The 22,652-nt window shown below is 45.1% G+C and overlaps 1 protein-coding gene across 5 annotated transcripts in view; it reads right to left on the bottom strand.

Annotated features, from left to right (window-relative positions):
• Positions 1-16,940: 16,940 nt before the first annotated feature.
• The window catches only part of PELI1 (pellino E3 ubiquitin protein ligase 1), a 44,945-nt gene continuing 39,233 nt past the window's right edge, over positions 16,941-22,652 (bottom strand). For all 5 annotated transcript variants that reach the window (XM_040553618.1, XM_040553617.1, XM_040553621.1 and 2 more), the window contains 3 exons: positions 20,709-20,906; positions 20,415-20,603; positions 16,941-19,435 (listed from right to left, as the gene is read on the bottom strand). In XM_040553618.1, coding sequence (XP_040409552.1) covers positions 18,869-19,435; positions 20,415-20,603; positions 20,709-20,906 — 954 coding nt within the window. In that variant the 3' untranslated portion in view covers positions 16,941-18,868. The remainder of the gene's footprint in view (positions 19,436-20,414; positions 20,604-20,708; positions 20,907-22,652) is intronic.

The raw sequence follows: 22,652 nt of genomic DNA on the forward strand, positions 1-22,652 counted from the left end.
CACTACAGAAAAAGAATTGTTAGTTCAATATTACTGTTACATCATAACTGTTGTAAACTTCAACTTCTGATGTCATCAGCACCACTAGTTCATCCTCTTTACATCCATTATACCTTTCCTAGCCACAATTTAGAAAATAAAGCTGTACTTTCTCTCGCTTTAAAATACCATGCTTGGCTTTCTGAGGTACTGCTATTAATATAATTTCAGCAGAGCTCAAACAGGTTTTACTGGTAGCTGGAATAGCAAAAGGAGCAAAAAAAAGCATGTTAAATATTACATGCTTGTTAGGAAGCCAACAGGAATTTCCCTCCAGCAACCTGTAAACTTCTCTCACCATATTTTTGTAGCATCTTTTCCACTACCTGGCAGAAATCTCTTTGTCCCTAACAGCCACAGCTGTGTTCAGATTGTAGGCACATGTTTGACATGTTTCTCATGGGGAAAATGTGTCTCTCTCTGTCCTTTAATCCCAAAAATATGGCACAGTTGCAATAAAATATGAGATCATGCACATAATGTAAAACTGATCATTGTATATAGATCCATACTGCAGAAACACTGAGTTTGCAGAATTTACTCATATGGATAAAGCCAATAAAATCAGTAATGTCTTTGAAATAGGTTGTAAATCTAGGGTGGGGGAACGGTAATGCTGAAGATTTACCAGTTCCTAGTAATCAAAAAATATTCCACGTGTTTGCCAGGGGTCATTTTCCTTTCAACACTGACGATGCCGTGAGACTGAGGTCTATCAGTAAGAAGCAGAGCCAGCTGGAGGAGCCTGTGAGTACCACCTCTGGATGAAGTAGCCGTGCACAGCACTGTAAGACCTGTGCTGTGACTCCAGTGTTTTTAAGATCTAGGAAGCTCCAAGCGGTGGAGTTCAAGAGGTGAGTGATCTGGCAATCACACTTAGCAGAAAGAAAGTCCAAGAGGCTGCGGGAGGAATGGAGGCCGTGTTAGTCCTGTGCTCTGCTCTGGGTCTGGTTTGTGTTACTTACTATTGCTTCTGACGGATGTCCTCAGCCGTGGGGGTTTGGGATGGCATTCCTGCCTCACTGGCTCGTCATTGCTACAGACTGGCTGGGGGTGCCCCCGTGGCTCCTGCAAGCACTCTGAAGTGAGATGGAAAGTCAGCCAGGCTTGTCCAAACCATATTCATTGCTTGTTTTCAGTAGCCTGACTGACTTTTTGGAAAGGGACCCGGGAGTATGTACATAACCACTTCCCCCTGGCAAAGAAATAGATGGGAGGGGACAGGAAAGGAAGGGAAAGGCAGAAAGAAAGGGAATGCCCAGCAGAGGAGCAGCTGTGGGTGGTTATTAACTACAGCCACCATTTGTGAAGGGAAAGCCCTTCCCACAGCCTCAGTGGTAAACCAGTTTTCCCCTCTCCAGCCCTCTGGGTCAGCCTGAGGCCAAAGGCCAGCGCTGCGTGCGCCATTTTGTAAGCCTGCTGTGGGTGAGTCAGGTGCTGAGGCACCCGCTGCTGCGTCGCGTCCAGCCCTGGCCCCTGACAGCCAGGCCCTGACCAAGGGCTGACCTCGGTGCTTGGCTGGTGTGGTTCAGACCGCCGATTTTGAAGCGTCCTTGCTCTACTCAGGAGGACTTCCTGCCTGGTTATCCTCAGTCAATCACTCAGAGCAACTTTAAATAGAAATTTGGCATCACTCGCTTAGCATGAAATAACCTTTATGTAGAGCTGGACCTACCCCTTATGTGACACTTGCCCAGGAAGTACTGTTCAGGTTGAAAACCTCAGGTCTTTGTTTCTCTTTCACCAAAGAGGTGCATTTAAATGATGAGTTGTGCTGCAGACATACAGGAAAGCCGTACACTCAAGTGACCTTTTAGCTGTGCGCCCTCCCATGATCTTTAATGTTTTTCAGTTGCAATGAAAAGCTTCTTGTTATCTACTTACACAGGGAAAGAGTGAATAACCAGTCGTTTGATTTTCTACTTTATGCTTCATTGACATTATCTCTGAATCGAATGTTTTTACTGTCCTGCAGCATTCTGTAGTAACAGCAAAGCTCTCTGTTCCCCTTGGTAAGAATAAAATGATGCTGAATGATATTTGTGGACTGGAGTGAAAGGATGACAGACTTGCACTTACGTCCTACTGCTTGCTTTTCTGGCTGTCATCTTTTGGTTAAACACCGCTGCAAAAATAACAAAACCAGCCCAGCCCAAGGTATATCCTCCTGCCTAGACTGTAGGATATTAGTGGGTGATTTCTAGCAGTTTTGAGAGGGAAGGCTCCTTTAAACCATAACAAAGTTCTCTAGGGCACACAGCGTGGCTGGTCTTGTGAACTCTCGTGTTTGCAGCCTGAACATGCTGATAGTTCTCTGCAGATAAAACAAATTGCCATTTCTTTACCAGCAGAGTTTGGTGAGGAGATTGTGAGTCAGTAAACCATAGTTCATTTGATGTGGTGTTTATCTGCCTATTTGAGTACGACTTATATCCATAAAGTATGTTTTTATGGTAATTCTTCTGACTGTAACATTTCAGTTATCTCAGCTTCCTACTGATTGCCAAGGGCCACGTAGGCTTTGCAGGGGAACGTGACTCAGTGCTGCCAGTGTGCTACAGTGCCCTGGTGATATAAAATGACAAACATCCTTATTCCTGTGTATGTGGGACACAGTACTACAAAGAATCTCCTAAGTAAACAAGTCCAATCCCCTGTACTTTTAGCCAGGAAAATTTTTCTATCACTTTTTTTTTTTCTTTTTAATATGTGAGTTAAATTAGCATTCTTGAGAATCAACAAAAATATGACAGGGCTTTTTCCTGCAGTCACTTTGGTTAAGGAGTTTTCTGTGGAGTCTTCCTGGAAAAGTAACAGGAGTAGGTTTTATGGCATAAAAAATTAATAGTAAAAAGAAAAAAGTAGCTCAACATTTCCCCAGGTATCAGATAGTTATAGATAAGGAAAAGAATATTTGGTGGCAGAACTGTCAGCCAACTATTGTAAAAGCTGGGTTATCTGTAGTAATATCTAGGCTCCTTTCTTGGTGTGCTATAGTATTTTAAAAGGCCTTGCTTGCAGGGCCCTGGTACTGCCAATTTTCAGAAACTTTCACAGAAAACCTTTCCTCAACTTGTATTGCTAGCAAAAGATTAAAAGATATTGGGATTCATAAAGAATATGAGGGAAAAAAATGATTAAATATAATTAGAGGGGCAAGTCCCCCAGGAGCCCTGAGTATAGTGGGTATTCCGGTCACTAAAAGAGCATCATTAAACAATGAGAGGAACAACCAAACATCAAGGAAAAGCTCTCCTCAGAGGAAGCAGGGGATATAAAAGAAATATGTAAAATAATGAACACTGCAGTGAAAGCAGATGGAGAGTTTCTGCTCTCCTTGTCTTCAGTGAAGCGGAGGGATTTTACAACTGAATTTTTCATGCCAATACTGGGGAAAACATTTCCATGCCTTGTGTAAGTGGAGCGTGGTGTGCATTGCCACAAGAAACCATCAAGGAGAGGAACATAGGATTCAGAACGGAACGGCAGTTTTACAGTGCGTTGTCAGTGGTTTTCAAAACCAACATCTTTGACAATTTTGAAGATGACTTTTATCATGTCAGCCAGATGCTAACTACTGGAGCTCAGGATGGGATCTGTGGAGAGAGGACAAATGCCTATGCCACTTTCCTTCAGAGATGGGGGTGATCTGGGCCACTACTGTATTTCAGAGTGTACAAAGTGTCGGAGGAAACGGTTGTTCCTAAAGCCTGCAGGAAGAAAAAGTGGTTGGATCAAGGTAGAGGTCAATGGCTCCATCTAGGCCAGGCATGGTGTTGTAAATAGACTCCATCGAGACACCATCACAACATAAGGACAGCCCATAAAACAGGGATGTCAAATCACTCCTGTTGCTCCTAAGTGATAGAGCATTTATTCCTCTATATCTGCAGTGCTAGCAGACTTCCTCCTGGCTTCAGGGCATTTCTTGGCACATTAGACATGTTGCAGATGTATCCATGCTTAACCCAGCTTCTTCTTGGTACTGCCAGCCTCCAGCACAGAGGCTTCTCTATCTGGAGTGAGCACATTTTATCAGATACCAGCTTAGTCTGATGGAGTACATTAATACCTGAGTCATCAGGGGCTCTGTTTTTTTTTTTTTTTAATTTATTTTTTTATTTGTCAGCTTTCGAGGCTAGCTTTGTTATACGCAGCACTCCCTTTGAAATCAGTCACTGCCATCCCTACATTACAAAAGGAGGGATTCTAGCGGGATGTTTTCAGGGAAGTGTAATGGAAAGCAGTCTAGTCCAAGTGGCAAATCTGGTATCATCAACCCTGAATTCAAACAGGACTTCACTTTTAAATTAGATAGCAACATGGGAAGTTACTGAAAAACACAACTAGAAATTCTCTTGTTTGGGAAGAAGGCATGCCTGGTATATGGAATTCATCTACAGCATTTACTTAAATCATCCATGGGGATTAAGATGCCTTATCAGGGCCCTCCAGCTCTCTTATATAAGACTTCTTCTGCAGACAGTAGACTCCTTTTTAATCCTGCTGCTCTTTGAGGTACTCCTGAAGAAGTCCCTCTCTCTCTCATCTTTTTTTACTATCTGTATGTTACCCTGGGTATTTCCACCAGTCTCACCCAGAGCTTTATACTACTGATAAATTTCTCTCTGTCTGCTTACACCATTTAGACTTGAATACCCACCACACTGACCTGACTTTTCTTCAGCAATATTTGCTGTTTGACCTCCTGATTACTGTGACAAAACACAGCCAAAATCATTTATTTTTATTCACAGGCCTCACTGTTTCCAACCATCCTTCCATCATCTGCTGGTATTGCAGGAGCAGAGAAATGTCTTAACATTACCAGAGTTCAGTGCGTTAGCCACTGTCTGGCGGAGGAATGGATGCCATCCCTACCTCCACCTTGCAAGCAAGTAGACAATGCGCTACACAAATGTTTTAACAACTATATCTCCTAAACACATCCTTTTCTTCTGAGCATGTGAGAGAACTGTTTGATTCTTAAAGTAATCCAGGAACAGGCATACATCGAAGCTGCCACCCACAGCCGCGCACTGAATTTCTGTTTGCAAAATGGGCAGGGTGTCAGGAGTTCCTGTCCTTTGTTCCCACCTTTGCACCTGTTCCCATGATAACTCATTTATTTGGAACAATTCTTTCTGGCCTCTCAGTCTCTCTTTGCTCAAGTAAACTAAAACCTCTTGTTTGTGAGAAAACGTGAGCCAAAATGTGCAGTTTCAAAGAAGCAAGCAAGGAGGTACCAACCACGCAGGGCCAGGATGTTAGTGACTTTAAGAGATACAAATCTGATTTTAGTTTTACCACAATTTCAGCAGTGGTGTTTTTTTTTTTTTTTTTCTTAATAAAGAACAGAGATAAGGGCTCTGAATTATAGATGTTTTTAGACTTTGCTCTTTTCCAGGATGCAAGGTCCTCCAGTAGAAAGTACAATGAATCCTAATCAAGTAATGCTGAAGTGGCCAAGCTAACTTGTTGATATCTTAGCTATCACATACATACCACGGAGAGGAGACACACACCTTTATGCATTTTAGAAAGTATCTCTTCAAGTACAACAGCTGAGAGGCTGTAGAGGTACCATGGGCACCTAGATTAAATCAGGAACAGTAGCTGGGGAAGCAGCACACTGTCTCCCAGCCAGCAGCTTCCTGAGAGGTGCTTACAAACACTGCTGCCCCTCTGCTCATCTCTGAACCCAACTGGAAATATCAGGGATTAAGGCAGGTGGGGGCAACAAGGGTGATTCTTTTCCTCTAAGGGCATGACTTTGTAGGGATGGGTAATAGCTGTTATTAGGAGGGTGATCTGTTAGGAAAACATCCACGTGTCTCTAAGCACACAGTTCATTTTGATTGTCTTACCTTGCTTGTATCCTAAGCTCTGCACAGCCTCAACGAGACTGTTATGATTCGGTTTAGGTCAGTTTGATTTTCAGCAACCACTTAGTTGCTGAAGATGGCAAATTACAGCAGATGGCAGCCTTTCCCCAGATTTCCAGAAAAGAGCACCAGGATTTCAGACAATACATGTCTTTTCTTGTTCCCTGGTGTCTACTTGCTGCCAGCAGAAGCCTCCATAGGAAAGGAGGCAGCAGGAGCAAAGAAGCTAGAGATAGAACCAAGACTGAAATCATCTCCTTGCGTTTGCAGGACCTAGCTCCTCACCATAGGTCTGATCAGCCGTTGTACCACCTCTTTATTTATCTACGACAATGTTTCCCTTCCAACTTATATCAGAGTTCAAGATCAAAGTAATTAAAAATCCACGCTAATTCGTTTTCTCACCTTGACAACAACACGTAGCAGAAAACACCTCATATTTTGTGGGTAGTACGTCAAAATCAAAGTGCCATTTTTCAGCACTTGATTTAATAAGATGTTAGCGCCATATTAAAAAGCACCTCTGTTAAATGACCTACAGCAGCTGGCTCAATCAACTGTGGTGTGGGCGAGGCCTCAAATTACTTCATCTGTTGGTGACTGTTCAAAAGAGCCTCAGATATGCTCTGTGGATTCACCCAGCCCTGAAAAGCAAAGAGAAAAGTGATCAGTACTCCTCTGCCGTGCCTCCTTTTATTCCCTGCTCTGAGAGCCAGAACTGGAATGCTTACTGGGACAGGGCTTTTTTTGAGAAGGCCACAGGCAGTTTTCTGCCACACCAAGCTCTTTCTGATACCCTCTAGATCATACATTTCTTATTACCGAGTGCCAACTCCCCCGTCCGCATTGTTTCTATACCTACCTGACTGGGATATATCAATGCTAGGGGTCTGTTTCACAAGGACAAGAAAGAGGTGCAAAGATTTCTTGTTCTGGGAGGTAGTTCCTGATGCAAACATAAAAGAACATAGATTTACCCCTACTTAGGCTCTGCCTTCAATTTCTACTATTTATCCTGCTTCTGTTCTCCCAAAATATGTTAATGTCATCCAGATGCTTATTAACACATTTCATACTAACAACCAGAGACAGGAAATACAGGCCAGATGAGGAAAAGAACAACTCAAACAATAGTTAGGAGAGATTAGAGGAATTCAGAGTCAGCAGGGCCAAGTAAAATTTACTTTGGAGCCTTCAAGAAACTACTCAAATGGTTGTAAGCAAATGGCTTTATAAACTCTGAGGGACAGGAGAGGTCCCAGAGGCTCAGAAAGCCTATTATCAATATCCAGGGGGACATCCAAACACAGCATACTACAGCAGCCACCACGGGCTTACAAAAACAAGTAATGCCTAACCAAGTCCATTTCTCTCTTTGATAAGACAGCTGGCCTGGCAGCGAGGAAAGGGAAGTCACAGATGTGCCATATCTCCACTTGAATAATGCTGGCTCATGCAGCCACCAAAGGAAACGGTCTAGACAACATTACTACGAGCTGAACAGACGAGTGAGTTGTTTATGCTCAAGGTGTAACGCTCATCACATTGTCCCGCCCTAGCTCGCTGTGCCCCTGACAGCCACCACCGTGCCTGTACTGGACCCCGACGTGTACCCAAAGAGGCAGAAGGCTGTATTTCTGCAGGTCTGCTGTGAGAGATGGGAGATGCAGGGAGAAAGAGTTAATTTCACACAGGAAATCACTGTCAGTGAGGAAATGACCCCAGTTCCATATGTTATATTCAAGGTCTCAGCATTCACAATCGTCTTTTCCTTAAAAGACATGTGCACCACCCACCCCCCAATTCAGCTTTTAATGAAGGAAACACTTAAAATACTCTTCCACCAAGCTACCCAGCCCGCAGAGACTGTTGCAGACTGCTTCTTATATCTGTCCCTCCGAGGAGTCTTTTCATCCTTTTGAAAGCTGCCCTCTTCTTTCCCAGCTCTGTAGAGAAATCTGGCTAAATAGAAATCTTGAGGCCATTATACTGCAGTTCTCCCATCTTCCTGCCTGCATTCATTATTAATAGCTCGCCATTAAATTTTAATAAATTGAATATCAGAGGTTTAAGGCTTCTTAGGCACCTTTCCTCCCCTTTTCCTTCCAGGTCCATTTGTTGGATGAGTTCATTCAGTGTCACGCAGGGGAAGCTGCCGATCGATGACAGGCATACCTCTTGCAGAAGGTTGTAATGTCTTTATTTTCAAACTCTGCACGACTGCTTAGAACACAAAAGCTTTTTCTTTGGGTTGCTTTTTTTTATTTTTAAAAACAAAAACAAAATACAAGAAAAATCCCAAACAGCAGGTAAGCCTTTGGTCTCAACTTGCTTTTCAGTCTACCTTATTAGAGCAGGAGCTGACAAACTCTAGCTTTGTTCATTAACGAGTTGGTTTCACAGGGAAGACAGGAGCAGCGTGGCTGTGTAAGACTGCTGCTCCCCATCAGATAGATCCTAACGCAGGATCTATCCCCTGAAGAGTGGTGAATTGTGGATGCTTCAGGAGAAGCACAGAAAACAAATACAGCTGATGGTTAAGTAGAAGTCCACGTAAGGAGGGAACTTCTGTATGGCGTTTTTCAGGGTGAAACTTGCTCTGTCACCATCCCAGGAGTGCACTGCCCCAGTCCTGCGTGCAGCAGTGACATGGAAAGCAGCACTACTATTTGTTTACTCCAGGTTGGTGTGGTGTGGATAACCCTGTCACCTTGTCCTTAAAACCCAAAAGGAGGACACTGTAAGAGATCTGAATTGCTCAGCGTTTGGGACTCAGGCAAGCCAAACTGAAATGCTTCTCAGTGGGCAGAAATGCACTGAAACAAAGAATCAGGATATTTTTCCCCACAGGAAAGAGTTTTCTGAGGGACATGCAGCATGCAGGATATGGGCAGGGACCTTCTCACTTCGCTTAGCAAGTCGAGGGCCTCAGGGAGGACGTGCTGAAGTTGAAGACAGAGTTCAGGAAACAGAAACAAGAACCACGGCAGTCTGGCAAACACAACCTACGAGGAAAGATCAAAGGACTCCTTTAGCGTAGAGAAGAAAAGGCTGAGAAGAGACATGCTAACAGCTTTTCAAATACGTAAAAGGCTGCTAGAAGCAGAGAGCAAAAACCGATTGCCTCCACGTCCTCTGGGGAGGGAACAAGCATAACGTGCTAAATCTCACCTTCTAGGGAGATTTAGGTTCAAGATGAGGTGCAATTTCTCACTGCAAGGATAGCTGAACTGAGAAACAAAACACCTGGAGAGGCTGTGGAGTCTCCCATATTGCAGATTTTGGAAGTGTAAGTTAGATGAACACTTGGCAAGCAGAACACAGGTAGGGCTGACCCTGCCACAGGGCTGACTAACACAGGAGAGGACTTCCACAGATTCTTTATTACGTTGCGAAGAAAGCTTTTTAAAATCGGCTGATGCAAAGAAGCTTGCATCTGAAATTCTGGAAGGAATTTGTTGGTGCAATCTGGGAGCCCTTACTGGTTTTCTTTCCCCTCTCCCCCTTGAAGTACTAGGGAAATTCCAGTGAATTTAAGAGATGGTTCTCAACAGAGAGCCAGAACTATAATTTTAGACTAGCTCATCTGACATCCATACTGAGCAAAATAAAGCCGGTAAGAGCTCATATGTAACAGACAATAACATAGTGCCAATCAGCGTGTTGTGGTGTCTTTTTTTTTTGAAAGAAAAACTCACATCTGGCAAACCTGCTTTCCTTCTCTGAAATGACAAGTTTGGCAGATAAAAGGCAGTTGTACTGGAATTTTGTAAGACATTTGACTCAGTACAGAGCGACGTTGCGATTAACAGATTAGCACTCTCCACTATCAGCGAAGCCCACATCAAATGGATCGGCTGCCAGCTCCGCGGTGGAGGCTCTGCCAGGAAGGGGACAGCATCGCCTCGGAGGCGCCGGGACCTGACACCGCTTTGCATCGCCACGCAGGACCTGGAGCAAAGGCAGGGCGGCTGCTGACGGTATCTATACAGGATGCAAGGATCAGCCAGGTGGCAAGCTGGACTGAGGACAGGAAGATCATTTAGAAGCTGCTGCTACGCAGCGTGCACCGTGTGTGTTATCATTTTTTGGAGTACCAGGAGCAAAGCTGAGTTAAATGCCCTCAGCCTGGGGACTCCCAGTTGCTTGTCTCTCTCCACATGAGAAAAGGCTTTGCCTTGCCCTGCCCTGGCTGTCCCGGGGAAGCCGATGTCTGACATCCCACGTTTACACTTCTGTAATCTTAATCGGTCCCTAAATTGAAGTCTGAAAGATTGTTTTGGGCCAGCAGAGCCTAAGCCTCTTGCGTGATACTATTCAACATATTTTCACTGCAGAAACATAAATACAGCCTGGCTTTATTAACTATTAGCCTATAAAGATAAAAATATAACAAAATGTAGACATGCATGGCCTATAAATATATTCACGCTGTCATGAGGATCACTAATCCCAGGCCTCCACGGCATGAAAAACACTCCACTGTATAAATACGGCGCATTTGGCAATATTATTTTAATGACACAGGGGTTGTGGTGTTTTTCCTTCGGGGCTGGCAGGGCACGGTCCCTCGCCAGCCCCTTTTGCAGAGGCGTTTGCCCCAGCTTTTGGCGATGGCTTCCCCAGGCAGGCAGCTGCCAGGAGCTGCCCCGGCGTGCGACATGAGCACTGATTCATCGACGCCCAAAGGCGCTCACGCACACCTTCTGCTTCCCCTGCTCGAGAACAGGCGGAGTGAGATTTCCAAGTGATAAAGAGTGACGCTGGCAGAAATGCTGAGTAACACTGAAAGCACCGGGAGCGATGGTGGAGCTGAGGGCTTCGGCATCACTCACCCTGCCTCTCTCAGGAAAGCTGCTCTGAATCCACTTTTATTTAACACGGGTTAAGTCAGAAAGCACTAAATACCCGTGCTCAGCGCTGTTATTCGGCGTTTAAAAGAGCTTCTGTTTCATTTCACTCCTCCTTAGCAGCAAACCAAGCTTAATTAAATGAATCTGGGGCCCTGGCAGCTTTGCTCTGCAGAGCCTGGGTGCAGCTTGCCCAGCCTTGCTGTGACCACGGGCTGTGGGGAAGGGGCAGCAGATGGGAGAGGCGCTGCATCCCTGCAGTCCACCTTGAACATCCTTCACCCTCCAGCAGCAGCGAGGTGGCACGGGCTCATCGTGCCATGGGACCCACAGACACATCCCCATCGCAGGGCAGCTCCCTGCAGGCAGACAGGTGAGACCCGGCCTCTCAATCCCCTGCAATTCGGAGCCTTTCACCCGCTTTTAAAAAAAATCACATTTTACGTGATTGCCCAGGCAAAACGAAAGCGGGCATGTCTTCATCTCAGTCCTACGGAGACTTCTGAAAACGTCAGCCACCATGCCAACTGGAAGCACAGGCCAGGAAGAAAGAGGCCAATTAAAAGCCAGGTTGTCTCCGTTTTGCTCAGGGCTAACAGAACAGATGATAGCATTGCTGGAAGCTGCGTTTGCTTTTAATTGTCCTCGTTCCACTGAATAACTAATTCTCTCCTCCTCCCACACAACAGAAAAAAAAAAAAGCATGTTTTTTGGAAAAGATGAGTTGACTCAATTCCTCTCCTACAGCGCATGACAGCAAGCTGCAGTTTTTAGCTTTGCATCTAGGCAAGTTTAGAATACTGCTGCATGCATTTGTTTTGTTTCAAATCTTCTGGGATCAGCTAAAAATATTATTTTGGAGAGATGAGAGAATGGAAGCACTACAGGCTTCGCGTTCATTCAGCTCTTAGACTACAGCCAACCAAACAGAACGGCACAGGTAGGTGCCAGCTGTAAGGTGGTCACATTAAAAGGTTATTTTAAAGGTGTCAGAGGACTGAGACGTGGCAGGTGCTGGGATAGACTCTGTGAGGTCTGAGCATAACCCAGGGAAAGAAGCAGATCCCCTTGGCCCAGAGAGGCAACTCCAGGCTCACCACAGGACACATCCTTCAGGTGGCTGTTTCCCAGGAGCACAGGAAAGCAATCACTCTTACCTTATCCTTTGCCATCTCCCATTTCCAGCATTATTCAGGAGAGGCTGAAGGGAAACCCTGTCTGGGCTGAAGAACAGATAACGAAAGCCAACAACACAAAGCACGTTTTGCAGAGCCCAAATCTGGCCAATGTTGTTTAGTGCATTAAAAGAAATCTCGTATTTCAATTAAAAAATTATAACCACAGTGACTGTGACTGAGAAATTGTAATATAAAGCAGCTGCAGAGAAAAGTGAAACTTAATTTTTCTTTGGTTGGAGCAGAAGCAAATGCAAGGACAAAGACAATGTCTTATAAATAAGGTAAGCAGACAGGATGATCTTGGGAATTACTAGTAAAGAATACACACAAGGAAGCTTTTTCCCAGGTGATTTAACTCTGTACTGCACTTTCATCTACTGTCCAAGTGAATTATTTCCTCTCTCCCCTCCCTGTGCTGCCCATGCTTAATGCAAGCACGCTCACAGGGAATCCCTAGGAGTAAGTCGTGTGCTGTGCAAATGCTTTGGAGGGAAGCCTTTTAATGAAACTTTTCCACTAGGAAGAGGAAAAATAGACAATCCTGGTGCGCATACAAGTTATAACTCCAAAGGATTCTACTCATCCTATTTCTGAAGACAGCAACCCTCCAGTAGTGATCTCAGCGCAGAGCTGATACTGTATACGTAGACACGGCAGAGGAAGGAAATCAAAGCAGATTAATAATTCACTCCTGCCTCAGAGCTGTTTAGTTTCCACAGAAGTGACACTAAATCAGCAAAAGCATTCAAAATAAAAACGTCACAATATTGCAGGCGTTGCCAAATTACGAAGGAGGTTGCCTCTGCCAGCAGCAAAGTGCCTCTCTGTGTGCTCCGTGAGGTCTTCCACGCCCACGCAGAGGCTGCGAGGTGGCTCAGGCCCTATCTTCCCCTCTGCGTGGTGGCACTGGTCCCCCGCAGGGATGGCAGAAGCGTTTGCTGGTGCCTTCACTGCTTCTGCTCGCAGCCCCCTACCTTGCCCCAAACTCGTCCTCGACAGCAATCAGGCAGAAAGGACGGGGCAGAAACTAGGGTGCCACTGGTGCTGGTACCCGTCTGCAAGGACGGCTGGGCATGCTGGTGGGAAATTATGAGTGGCATCTAAAAGGTGAATGGGAAACGGTTATTCACTGCATCCTATCATATGAGAAACTGGGTTTTAAGCAAAGCAATCATGCAACAAGATTCAAAACAAACAGAAGGCACTTCATAGTGTGTTGCTGAGCCACTGGACTCCTTGCCGCAAGAGCTGTGGGCCCTGGGAGCCTATTTGAGCTGAGATGTCTTTATGTTAAAGGCAGAAAAATCCAGGGATGCCAACTCTTACTCAAAAAGCCTGAGCCACAGCTTATATGGGGCTTAGGCAGCATCGCATCCGCTTGCCCTGTTCTTATCTCCCCCAGGCACGTGTGTACCTCCACCACAGGAAATGAAACTCTGGCCTGGACAGACCTCGCTTGACAGAGGAGCAGTTTTCCTGGATCCAAATGATTTTCCATGCATTAAGACTCAGGGTACAAGTGTCAGGTCCTGGGGCATTCCTGAGGGGACAGCCTCTCTTCCCCCCTCGCATTCAGCGGCGCTGCGGCCTTCAGTGCTTGATGCTGCACGCTGTGCCTGTGCGGCAGGGGCCACAACAGCAGTGACACGCAGACCGCAGTGCTGAGACAGGTACTCAGGCACAGAAGGGCTGCAGTAAATAAGGAAAGAGCCAGCTGTTTTTCCAGCTGACACGTTAAGGTCCATGCCCCTGCTCTCCCTGGACTCACTTGACTTTCATTCCCATCCTCCCTTCACTTTTTAACCCTGTCTGTGGTTTCCCGGTGCTCCTCTCCACCAGACCCCTCCCCAGCTGCCCGCCACCGTCTATTTTTGCCCTGTGATTCCTCCCCCTGCACAACCTGTGACCGTTCCCCTGCTGCTCTGCGTGGCAGCAGCCAAGATGCACAGCGATCCCGGGGGCGGCTGGGGCCAGGGAGTGGGCAGGGAGCTGCTGGCTGCCAGCGCTGGCACCTCGCCTCCGGTTACTCATCTCCCCCCCAGCTCAGCCTCAGGTGATGCAGCCTGAGCTGGTGCCGAAGCTGATCCCACACAAGCCAGCACCCAGAAAGCCGAGCAGGCTTTTTCTGCGAAGTCACCTGCTCGCTGCAGCCCTAAAGGACCATATCACAGCGCCGCAGGGAGAACAGGCAGCAGCTCCCACGGGGACCAAGGCAGGAACGTGAACATTCAGGCAGGGGACTTAGGGTACAAATGCTGCACTAATGCACAGCCCCAGCCACCTCTGAGAGCTTTGCTGCTACCCAGCTCGTCTGGAGCACCGGGTTGCTTCTTGTGCAACAAGCACAGGCAGTGTTTCCCTGGCTCAGCTCAAGTCACTGGGCCTGTTTCCATGGGATACCACCTCAGAAGCCAGTTCGGCACACTGCTGTTCACAGCAAGGGCAAGGAAACAGGGCCCGAGCTCTTGCTGCCACCTGGGAAGTGGCAGCAGGAAGGGGCAGGCTCGCTGCTGGCTCCAGCAGACACATCTCCCCAAAGAGCCCCTGGCACGCTCGCTGCTCCCACAGACACACGGTCACGCATCCTGTGAAAGATCTAAGTGATCTCCTCCAGCCATAAAGGAGCCTTAGAAGCTGCATTTCCAGGGTGATCACAGCCCTTATGTTAAAGCCAAGTGCTACAATTAAAAGTAGAGAACCTTTGCTTTTTTTTTTTTCCTTTTTTTTTTTTTCCTCCAGAAAATGAAGCAAATGAAAATGAAGAAAATGATTGCACAAGCTAAGACTATGGCCAGGAAATCTGCCAGGAAATTCAACAGCAGCCACACTTAACCCATTTTGAAAGACGGAGTGCAGGCAGATAACTGTAGGCATCCCAATAGCTTTATATTGCAAAAACTATTGCTAGAATCGGACCTGGAAAGGGTCTCTCTGTTCAGAAGGAGATAAAGCATGCCACAGGAGAGTCATAACGAGATTTGCAGAGCACCTTCAAGTGCAGCAGGAGGACTGCCAGGGTGACTTCTACCAGGGTGACTTCACAGGGATCACATCATGAAACTTGTCAGGAGGCAGGCCTCATTCCTGCAGGTATAACAAGCCTGGTACAGACGGGATTAGAAAACCTCATCCCCAGCCCGCACCACGTGTCTCGGCCACACCACGCACCCGTTGTGCTGCTCGAAACTAGTGGCTGAGTCAGCCAAGGGAACAGCGCTCCGTAGGTGCCCGGCTACCCACAGCCTTCCCAGGGAAAGCCCCCAACCACCTCCCAGTCACCGTGCTTCTGCCTGCCCTGAGTCAACACACCGAGGGCTGCCCCACTTCTGCTTTGGAAACAAAAGGCCTTCCGTGGCCAGCTGCTGTACCAAGCTGCTGCCTTTTACCATATTAAATCCATGCAACTTCCTACAGCTGAAAGCAAATCAGCTCATTAAGTAACCCGCGTTACACAGCTCACAAAGAACTGCACAGAGCACAGAGGTGCTGCACAAACCAACTGCAGAAAGCTACTTGCCGATTTCCAGTTGCACTTCTGCAGGTTTCCACAAAACTCCAAGGCCAGAAAAAGGCCTGCATTTGCCTCCTTCCCACATGCATTCCTCCATCAGCGCCACATAGCTGCAGTGATTGCCCTGGGAACAGTCGCGTACCGTTTGCCAGTTGCATCACCGACGCCTCTTCCCATTTGAGCATGTCTTTGAAAGCAGGTTAAGGCCACAGATTTCGTTTGGGGCTGGTTATTGAGTACAAGGGCCTGATTTTGGCTAAGCAAGCAGAGCTGTAATCATCTCACAGCCAGCAGTGGCTCATCCCCTCGCACTTCTCTCAGCTCCACATCTGTCCAGAACAAAAGGCCTTAAAGTTCAAGGTGATTTAGTCAGCTGTTTGTGTTAAAGGGATTATTTTACTTTTAATCTGGCATTCATTTTAGAGTTTATAGAGCATGAGACCTTCTGTTTAAATTGTTTATTAAAGAACAGAAGCCCAGAGGGGAGCTTAAATAGGGAACCACAGTCAAAGCTACTGCTTTTAGTTAGCTTGCATGTTTTATGGAAATTGTTCCTCAACCTACTCAACCACTGCTATCCTGCTTTCGACAGTGGGGTTTCCGTGTCTCAGGCTTTTGAATGCCCACATTCTGCCCATTTAAAGACAGGATTAACAAGCCCACCTTGGGTCAAGGAAAACATACACCAGGCAGTGCGTGGCAGAGTACAGGGCTCTGGGTAGCATTACCTTAGCATAATGCTACCCGGAAAAACAGCTGGTTCTGCTGAGACCACACATTCTTATGCAGTGTTCCTTTTTTTAGGGAAGGGGTGAAATATAATGGAGGCATAAAAAAAATCATCTTAATAGGGTACAGGCTTAGTGATGGTTGTGTGTTGGGCATGAACCGCACTTCTTTCCTTCTCCAGCTGAAGGTTTGTGTACCCAGTGGCAACAGCACCGCTGGCTCCATGCTGTGCCTCCAACACAGGGTGCGTACACTGCTTTTGGTGCTTACTACAGTCCAATTCTCAATCTGTTTTCACAGTTCATCTCTACATTACTCATCCTGCTTTGCAGCTTTCATCATTTCCTTTTCTGGCTTTTCACATCCCTGCATTCAGCAAGATCACAAACAGAGAAGATGTGTCAATCCGATTGCGTGGACGATGAAATCAAGAGCTCCTGAAGTTTTGTAAGAGTCCAGCCATCCGGCTGAAGTTTTTGCTTACATTTCATTAATCGTAACCTACCCAGGGAAAAGATCATTTAACGACATCCATTTGAGCAACCACCTTGCCTTTGCTAATGTAGAGTTAAACAGAAAACACAGTGAAAGGTCACATCCAATGACCAGAATAACATACAAACTCTTCAGTTATTTTTTGTGAACTTAATCCACATGTGCAGAACACACACCTCAAGTGACAGAAGAGTCATCTCCAGCCACCTTTCCCATCTCTTGGAAACAAAGCAACAGACAATCCCAGAATCTCTATTTTTGAAAAGTGTTTACTCACATAGTTTGAATAAATTAATTTGCAAATAAAAATTAAACTACAGTATAATATAGTTTGAATAAAATGATTAGAACAACTACAATACAGGGGTTTCTTGCTGCATAAGTTTCATTACTTAATGCATATAATCTGGAGAATGTCAAAATCAGTTATATTTCTATGAAAAGGGAGTAACAGCAGTTACTTGTACATGACAGCTAACTGAAATTATAATACAGATTTCCTGACACATGCATTTCCTGAGTGAACCAAACAATATATATAATTTCTTTTTAAAAATGGAGAAACAATTGACAGTCAAAGCAAATAATTCATGACATCTAAACAACATACGTCTCTTTTTAAACCAAGTTTAGAACAGCTTTGAAAAGGAAAATTAAAGCTACACTATAAAGTACAGAAATTTGCTACTGTCAATTATACAGTACATATTAAAAAAAGTATGAAGCTGGCCCAAAAAAGCTCAACTCAATTCTAAAAAAAAAAGTCAGATTGTGTATTTGCCATGAAGCACGGTGGGTTAGCAGCAAAGCTGGATGTAGTGCACTGGCCTTTTCTGGTGGATACAGAAGGGAAAGGAAGGGTGGGGAAAAGAGAGCGCAGAGACCACTAGCCAGAGCCTGCCACCCCGAGAGCAGACCACACGCGAGCTTCCCACGCTGTGGTCCACGAGTCCAGCCCAGGCCCAGCTCAAACTCTTTCCTAACAGATTGCCAATTGTGTCAAGTGCACGAAGATGCTAGGACGCAGGGGTGCATCCAGGAGGTACTGGGCTTCTACTCTGTTCCAGGGGAGGCCGAGGTGAGCATCTGCACCCAGCTCCTTCCTCGGAGCAGCGTAAAGGCAAGCACGTGAAGCCTGTGGCTCCACTGTGCCTGACCGTGCCAGTTTGCTGCAGGCCAGATGAAGGCAGGAGGTATGACTGACAAGCCTTTCATGAGCTGTGAAATCACCGTGGCCGATCCACAAACTGCTCCCCACACACGTGGTGTGGGCACATCCACCTCTCCCTGCCTCCCCAACCAGCAAGGAACAAAGTGAGCTTCATCTTTCAAGTTCGTTAATGGTTAAACATTGGAAAACCCTCACAAATGTCACTAATGCTAAATAAAGATGTGTTAGCATGAAGGGAGGAAAAAACCCTTAATCTAGACTAAGTTGCATATTCAAAGAGTCTGGTAAATATTTTCTTCATAACCAGATCATAAGTACAGTCCTACCAAAAAGACATTTTAAGAAGTCCTTCTTAGCTACCTTTCACATGGTTAAAGCACACCTTTATGCCATCATAATTTGCATTAGCTTTGTTTAAAAAGCATTTTATCTATTCTAAGAACTCAGTACTGTAGATTAAAAAAGATTTTTCTACCATTTCCATCTCACATCCTTCTCCATCCAGAGCTACTCTACACATCCAATTGCTGGATGTAACACACTATGACCATGCTACTCTACAAATTCTACATATTTTCAATAATAAAGATAAATAGAAAAGAGTTAATATACACATTATATTTTACAATGTTTGCATCCAAGCTGTAAACTAATGTTTTTTGAACTATTTACCCTCCATATACAAAAAGAAAGAAACAACTTTGAAACACTGTGGGCATGTGATTCAAAACCATTAAACGGAAGGCATTTAAATTCACTCTGTAACACTTCTTTCAGCTCTTCAGAAAGAGTTATTAACTAAAGAAGCAGGACTTCTCCCCTCCTACCCCTGTTTCTTCCATTTCCAGACTTTTCTCAATAGAGAGGGATTTAGCTGTCATAACAAAAAAACAAAAAAATTCTTCATCGTAATGCAAACCAGCAAAGCCCAGAGAATACGAAAAACAGTTGGTTTAAAAATCAGAATCGCTTAGCTTATTAGATTACTGCAGTCCTTGGTTACATGTGTGTTAGTCGAGAGGTCCTTGGAAAATGAGTCTGATGTAACCTTGCTCACCAGCCAGCTGATGCGCGCAGAACGGACAGGCTGCATGAAAAGTGTGAGTACCATGAGGAAGAGGAATTTGGGACCAATAAGCAGTTGTCTTTTCTGAGCACACGTGTCCACATGGGCTGAACGCGTGAGTTGGAGGTCCTGCATCCACATAAAATCCAGCTTCACATCCAAGCCACAGAGGCACATAGGGGCCGACAGAGCGGCACATGGGACACTCTCGATCCTTGCCGTCTCTCTCCTCTTTGTTTCCCCAGTTGTGATAGCCATGGACATGGCCACAGTTCAGGTACACCCACGGCTGCTTTTCATCTACAACATCTTTTCTCTTCATGCTGGGAAATGCCAAGGTGTTAAACCCCACAGGACACTGGGGCCTCGCCGCGTTTATTTCCTGTCTCAGCGCCTCCAGGTGCTTGACAGTGGGAGTGCGTGAAAGCCCCTCCGCAGTGCGCCACAGCAACGTTGCTCCACACAGGTCGATGAGAGAGCCATCCTGGAGTTGGTTAGTTTCGTTTTCAACCTTGTGACGGGCAGAGGAAGAGAAAGAGGTGCCACCTGACATTATCTGAAGAGTAACATACGGCACTTTCATAATACAAATTTGCCTGGAAGATCCAAAGTTTCAAGCAACTACCAAGTGTGCTGTAGAAAATAGCCACAGAACCCAGTGCCATCTCCTTCCTCCTCTTTTAAATAAACTTCTTAGGAGATTGAGGTGGATGTAAGATTAAGACCATGAAAAGCTCCCTTCCAACCTTAATTTCTCTTCTCAGCTCCTTCACTATAACGCTGCCAGATATGCTACTTGAAATGCATCATGGAAGAACGGCACAGCACAAGGCTTGTTGAGTCCTCCATCGTACTGTAGAGTATTTTATTTACACACACCCCTCTACACAAGGCTTTCTTCTCCCCAGGAGAAATGAGCTCCTGGCATTCCTAGCTAACTGCACCAGTAAATAAGTATTCCTGCTGCGTTTCCTTTTGCTAAGAGACCCCAAGTCATACCAAAATGAATCATCTCCTCAAAGTGTCACCAGTGCTTTGGAAACAAGAGGAAGGGGAAAACTCAGGATACCAACAGAGAGATGGATATCCAGGTGTATAGGTAGGTTGTTAATAAAACTAGTTATTCTTTTTAAAAGTAAAAACGGGAAAACTTTAAAAGCATAAACTCAAAAGGGAGAATCAGGAAAATGTTCTTTACATCATCCACATAACTATCACATCTTTCAGAAGAACATACTAGACTGGCAACTCAGTTTAGGAGAGCAGCCTAGATCTGCAGTTAAATACTACGGAGATAACCTGTCAGTTATTCAGGTTGAGCAAGAACCTTTCATGTACAAACACAGACACATAAGTCGGTGCAGCTAATTACAGAGGTGACAAATGCACTGAATGAGGCAGATTCTGGCCTCTGTTTATGCCCAAGCTGTATCACTTGTGGCTGTACCCATTTTAAACATGGTACACAAAATGTTGGTCCTCACTCTTACCATTTTTCCCCTCTGCTGAGCCGATCTGGTTTCACGGAGGCTGAACACGTTCCCACACACAGATATCTCTCTCCACACCCCTGGCTTGGAGTCCTCTGTAAATCCGTTACGGGGATGCATAACAAGAACTCCATTTGTGGTTAGTCCATCCATTTGCCCATCTGATGTCTTCCACTTTGCAGCCTTCTCCTAAGGAAAACGACAACAATGACAACTTCTAATTTTGCTCAAGTAGAGATACAAATTAGTTCTAAAACAAGCCTGCATCGATCTGGGAGAACAAAGTTCCCTTACCCCAAGGAAGATGTTCTTAGAGGAGTCAAATCCTGCAGCATATATTCTCGCAGTAAAAGGAGGGTTACGTTCACATATGATTCTGCAGGCAAACCTTGATATAGTGCTCTGTACAGACTGCGTATCTGAATTACTCTGACTTCCAGGAACCGTATCTGTCACAACGAAGTCTATAGGACTCTCTGTTGATCGACCAATCTGCAAAAAGGGATACAAAATATGTTTAGAAGTAGACCCATTGCCTCTGGGTCTAGCAATGTTCAAGACTAAAGCATTTAAAAGTGATCAAGAAAACGTCATGACATTCCAGTCTGAAGCATTTCCCTCCACCAATCTAAATTTAGTTTTCTAAAGCCTAATCTGAATTGATGAGTTATTCCACCTCCATGTGATCAAAGTTATTCTGAAGGCTGAGTACAGCCAAGCAAAAGAAGGAGAAGTAAAAAGATGTAATTAAGTCAATTTTGAGAAGATTTCTCATTGAAGGTCTTCTCATCAGAAAGGTTAGAACGAGGTCAGCTGGACCGGCTGCAGCAGTGCCAAAACAGCTGGGAACAGCAGTTAGATGGAAAAAAAAAGTGGTATTCAGTCACTTTGCATGCCCAGAATATTCTGAGCAACACCAGACTAGGGAAAGACTGTCCAGAGATTACATGAGCTGACTTTCCAGCTCCAGTGGGGCACCAAGAAACAGCACATCTGTCAGGACAGACCAGGTACAAGGTGCTTGCAGCAGGGGTGATGGTGGTGTTACATTGATATGCACAACACACAAAAAATCCGGTTGTAAGCAGATGTTGCATTCTTGTTAAGATGTTCTTAGAAATAACAGGCTGCAAAGTAGCTGGGCCTTCTTTTCTGGATGCATGGAAGAGAATGAGCTTTGCAGTCCCATGCAACTCTATGGGTTCTAATAAAGTTGCATGTGTTTGACTGCTTTTCCCATCATCTTGACCTTCTCTTTACAAAATAAAGAGAAGTTAAATCCCTGTCCCAAACATCCTCACAGCTAGGTTTAAAGCCCACTTGTATATTTTTACCTTTTGCTCATTTCCAGAGCTCTCAATAAGCTCTTAAAACATAGATGGTTATATTAAGACTGATTAACTGCTAGGAGGAAGAACCAGGGCCTGAGGTGGTTTTTGGTGAAGGCTAGAGAGCTCTCATGAGACTGAAACTGCTTTGTCAAAATGTTTGTTTTTTTTTTTCTTAGGCAGGATAACCCATCAGTACACATGGATTGCCACTGGCAATTTTAAAGCAGCATACATGCCACAGCTTGCCTAAAGAGAGAACACTTACACAAGCAATAGCTTACGCTGCAGTTAGTTTGTTACAGCCCTTTTGCTCTGTTGTAGATATCTGCAGTTGCACAGCAGCTTCCTCACCACATACCAACACCTCCTAACTCCTTAAATCTTGCCATGTCGTCATAGCTAAATGCTGTGACAGCAAAATTCCTTTCCATAAATTAGGCACAATGAAAATCAATGCAGCATCAGTCCAGGAATCAGAAGAAACAAAACACAAGAAAACCCATAACAAAACCCTTCCTTTTGAGAAAAACAGGAAATAATAAGTACAAGATATGAGTGAACATCACAGCTGTACATGTATTTGTGGTTCCTTTGCTTACATACAGGAACTCCAGCAAAGTTCTTCTGAACTGACAGCACATCTGAACTGGGCCTCCTCTCTCAGTATTACCAACACCTTTAACTTATTTCTGGGTTTGCTTAAAGGAGTCAGGGGGGTCATACTAGTTGTGTTAAAAGCTTTTCTATATTTTCACATTGCATTTCTTCTACCCGTCTCCTACTGGCTGATCCCAAATCCCTTCATAAATGCCGGAAGCAAAGTTCCAAATGCTTCAGAGAACTGTGTACTTTATTATTAATTTTGCAAGGAGAGACTAGAAACAGGTTAAAAGACTTGCAGTCAAAG

The sequence above is a fragment of the Cygnus olor genome, chromosome 3 (assembly GCF_009769625.2).
Source record: "Cygnus olor isolate bCygOlo1 chromosome 3, bCygOlo1.pri.v2, whole genome shotgun sequence".
Taxonomy (NCBI): domain Eukaryota; kingdom Metazoa; phylum Chordata; class Aves; order Anseriformes; family Anatidae; genus Cygnus; species Cygnus olor.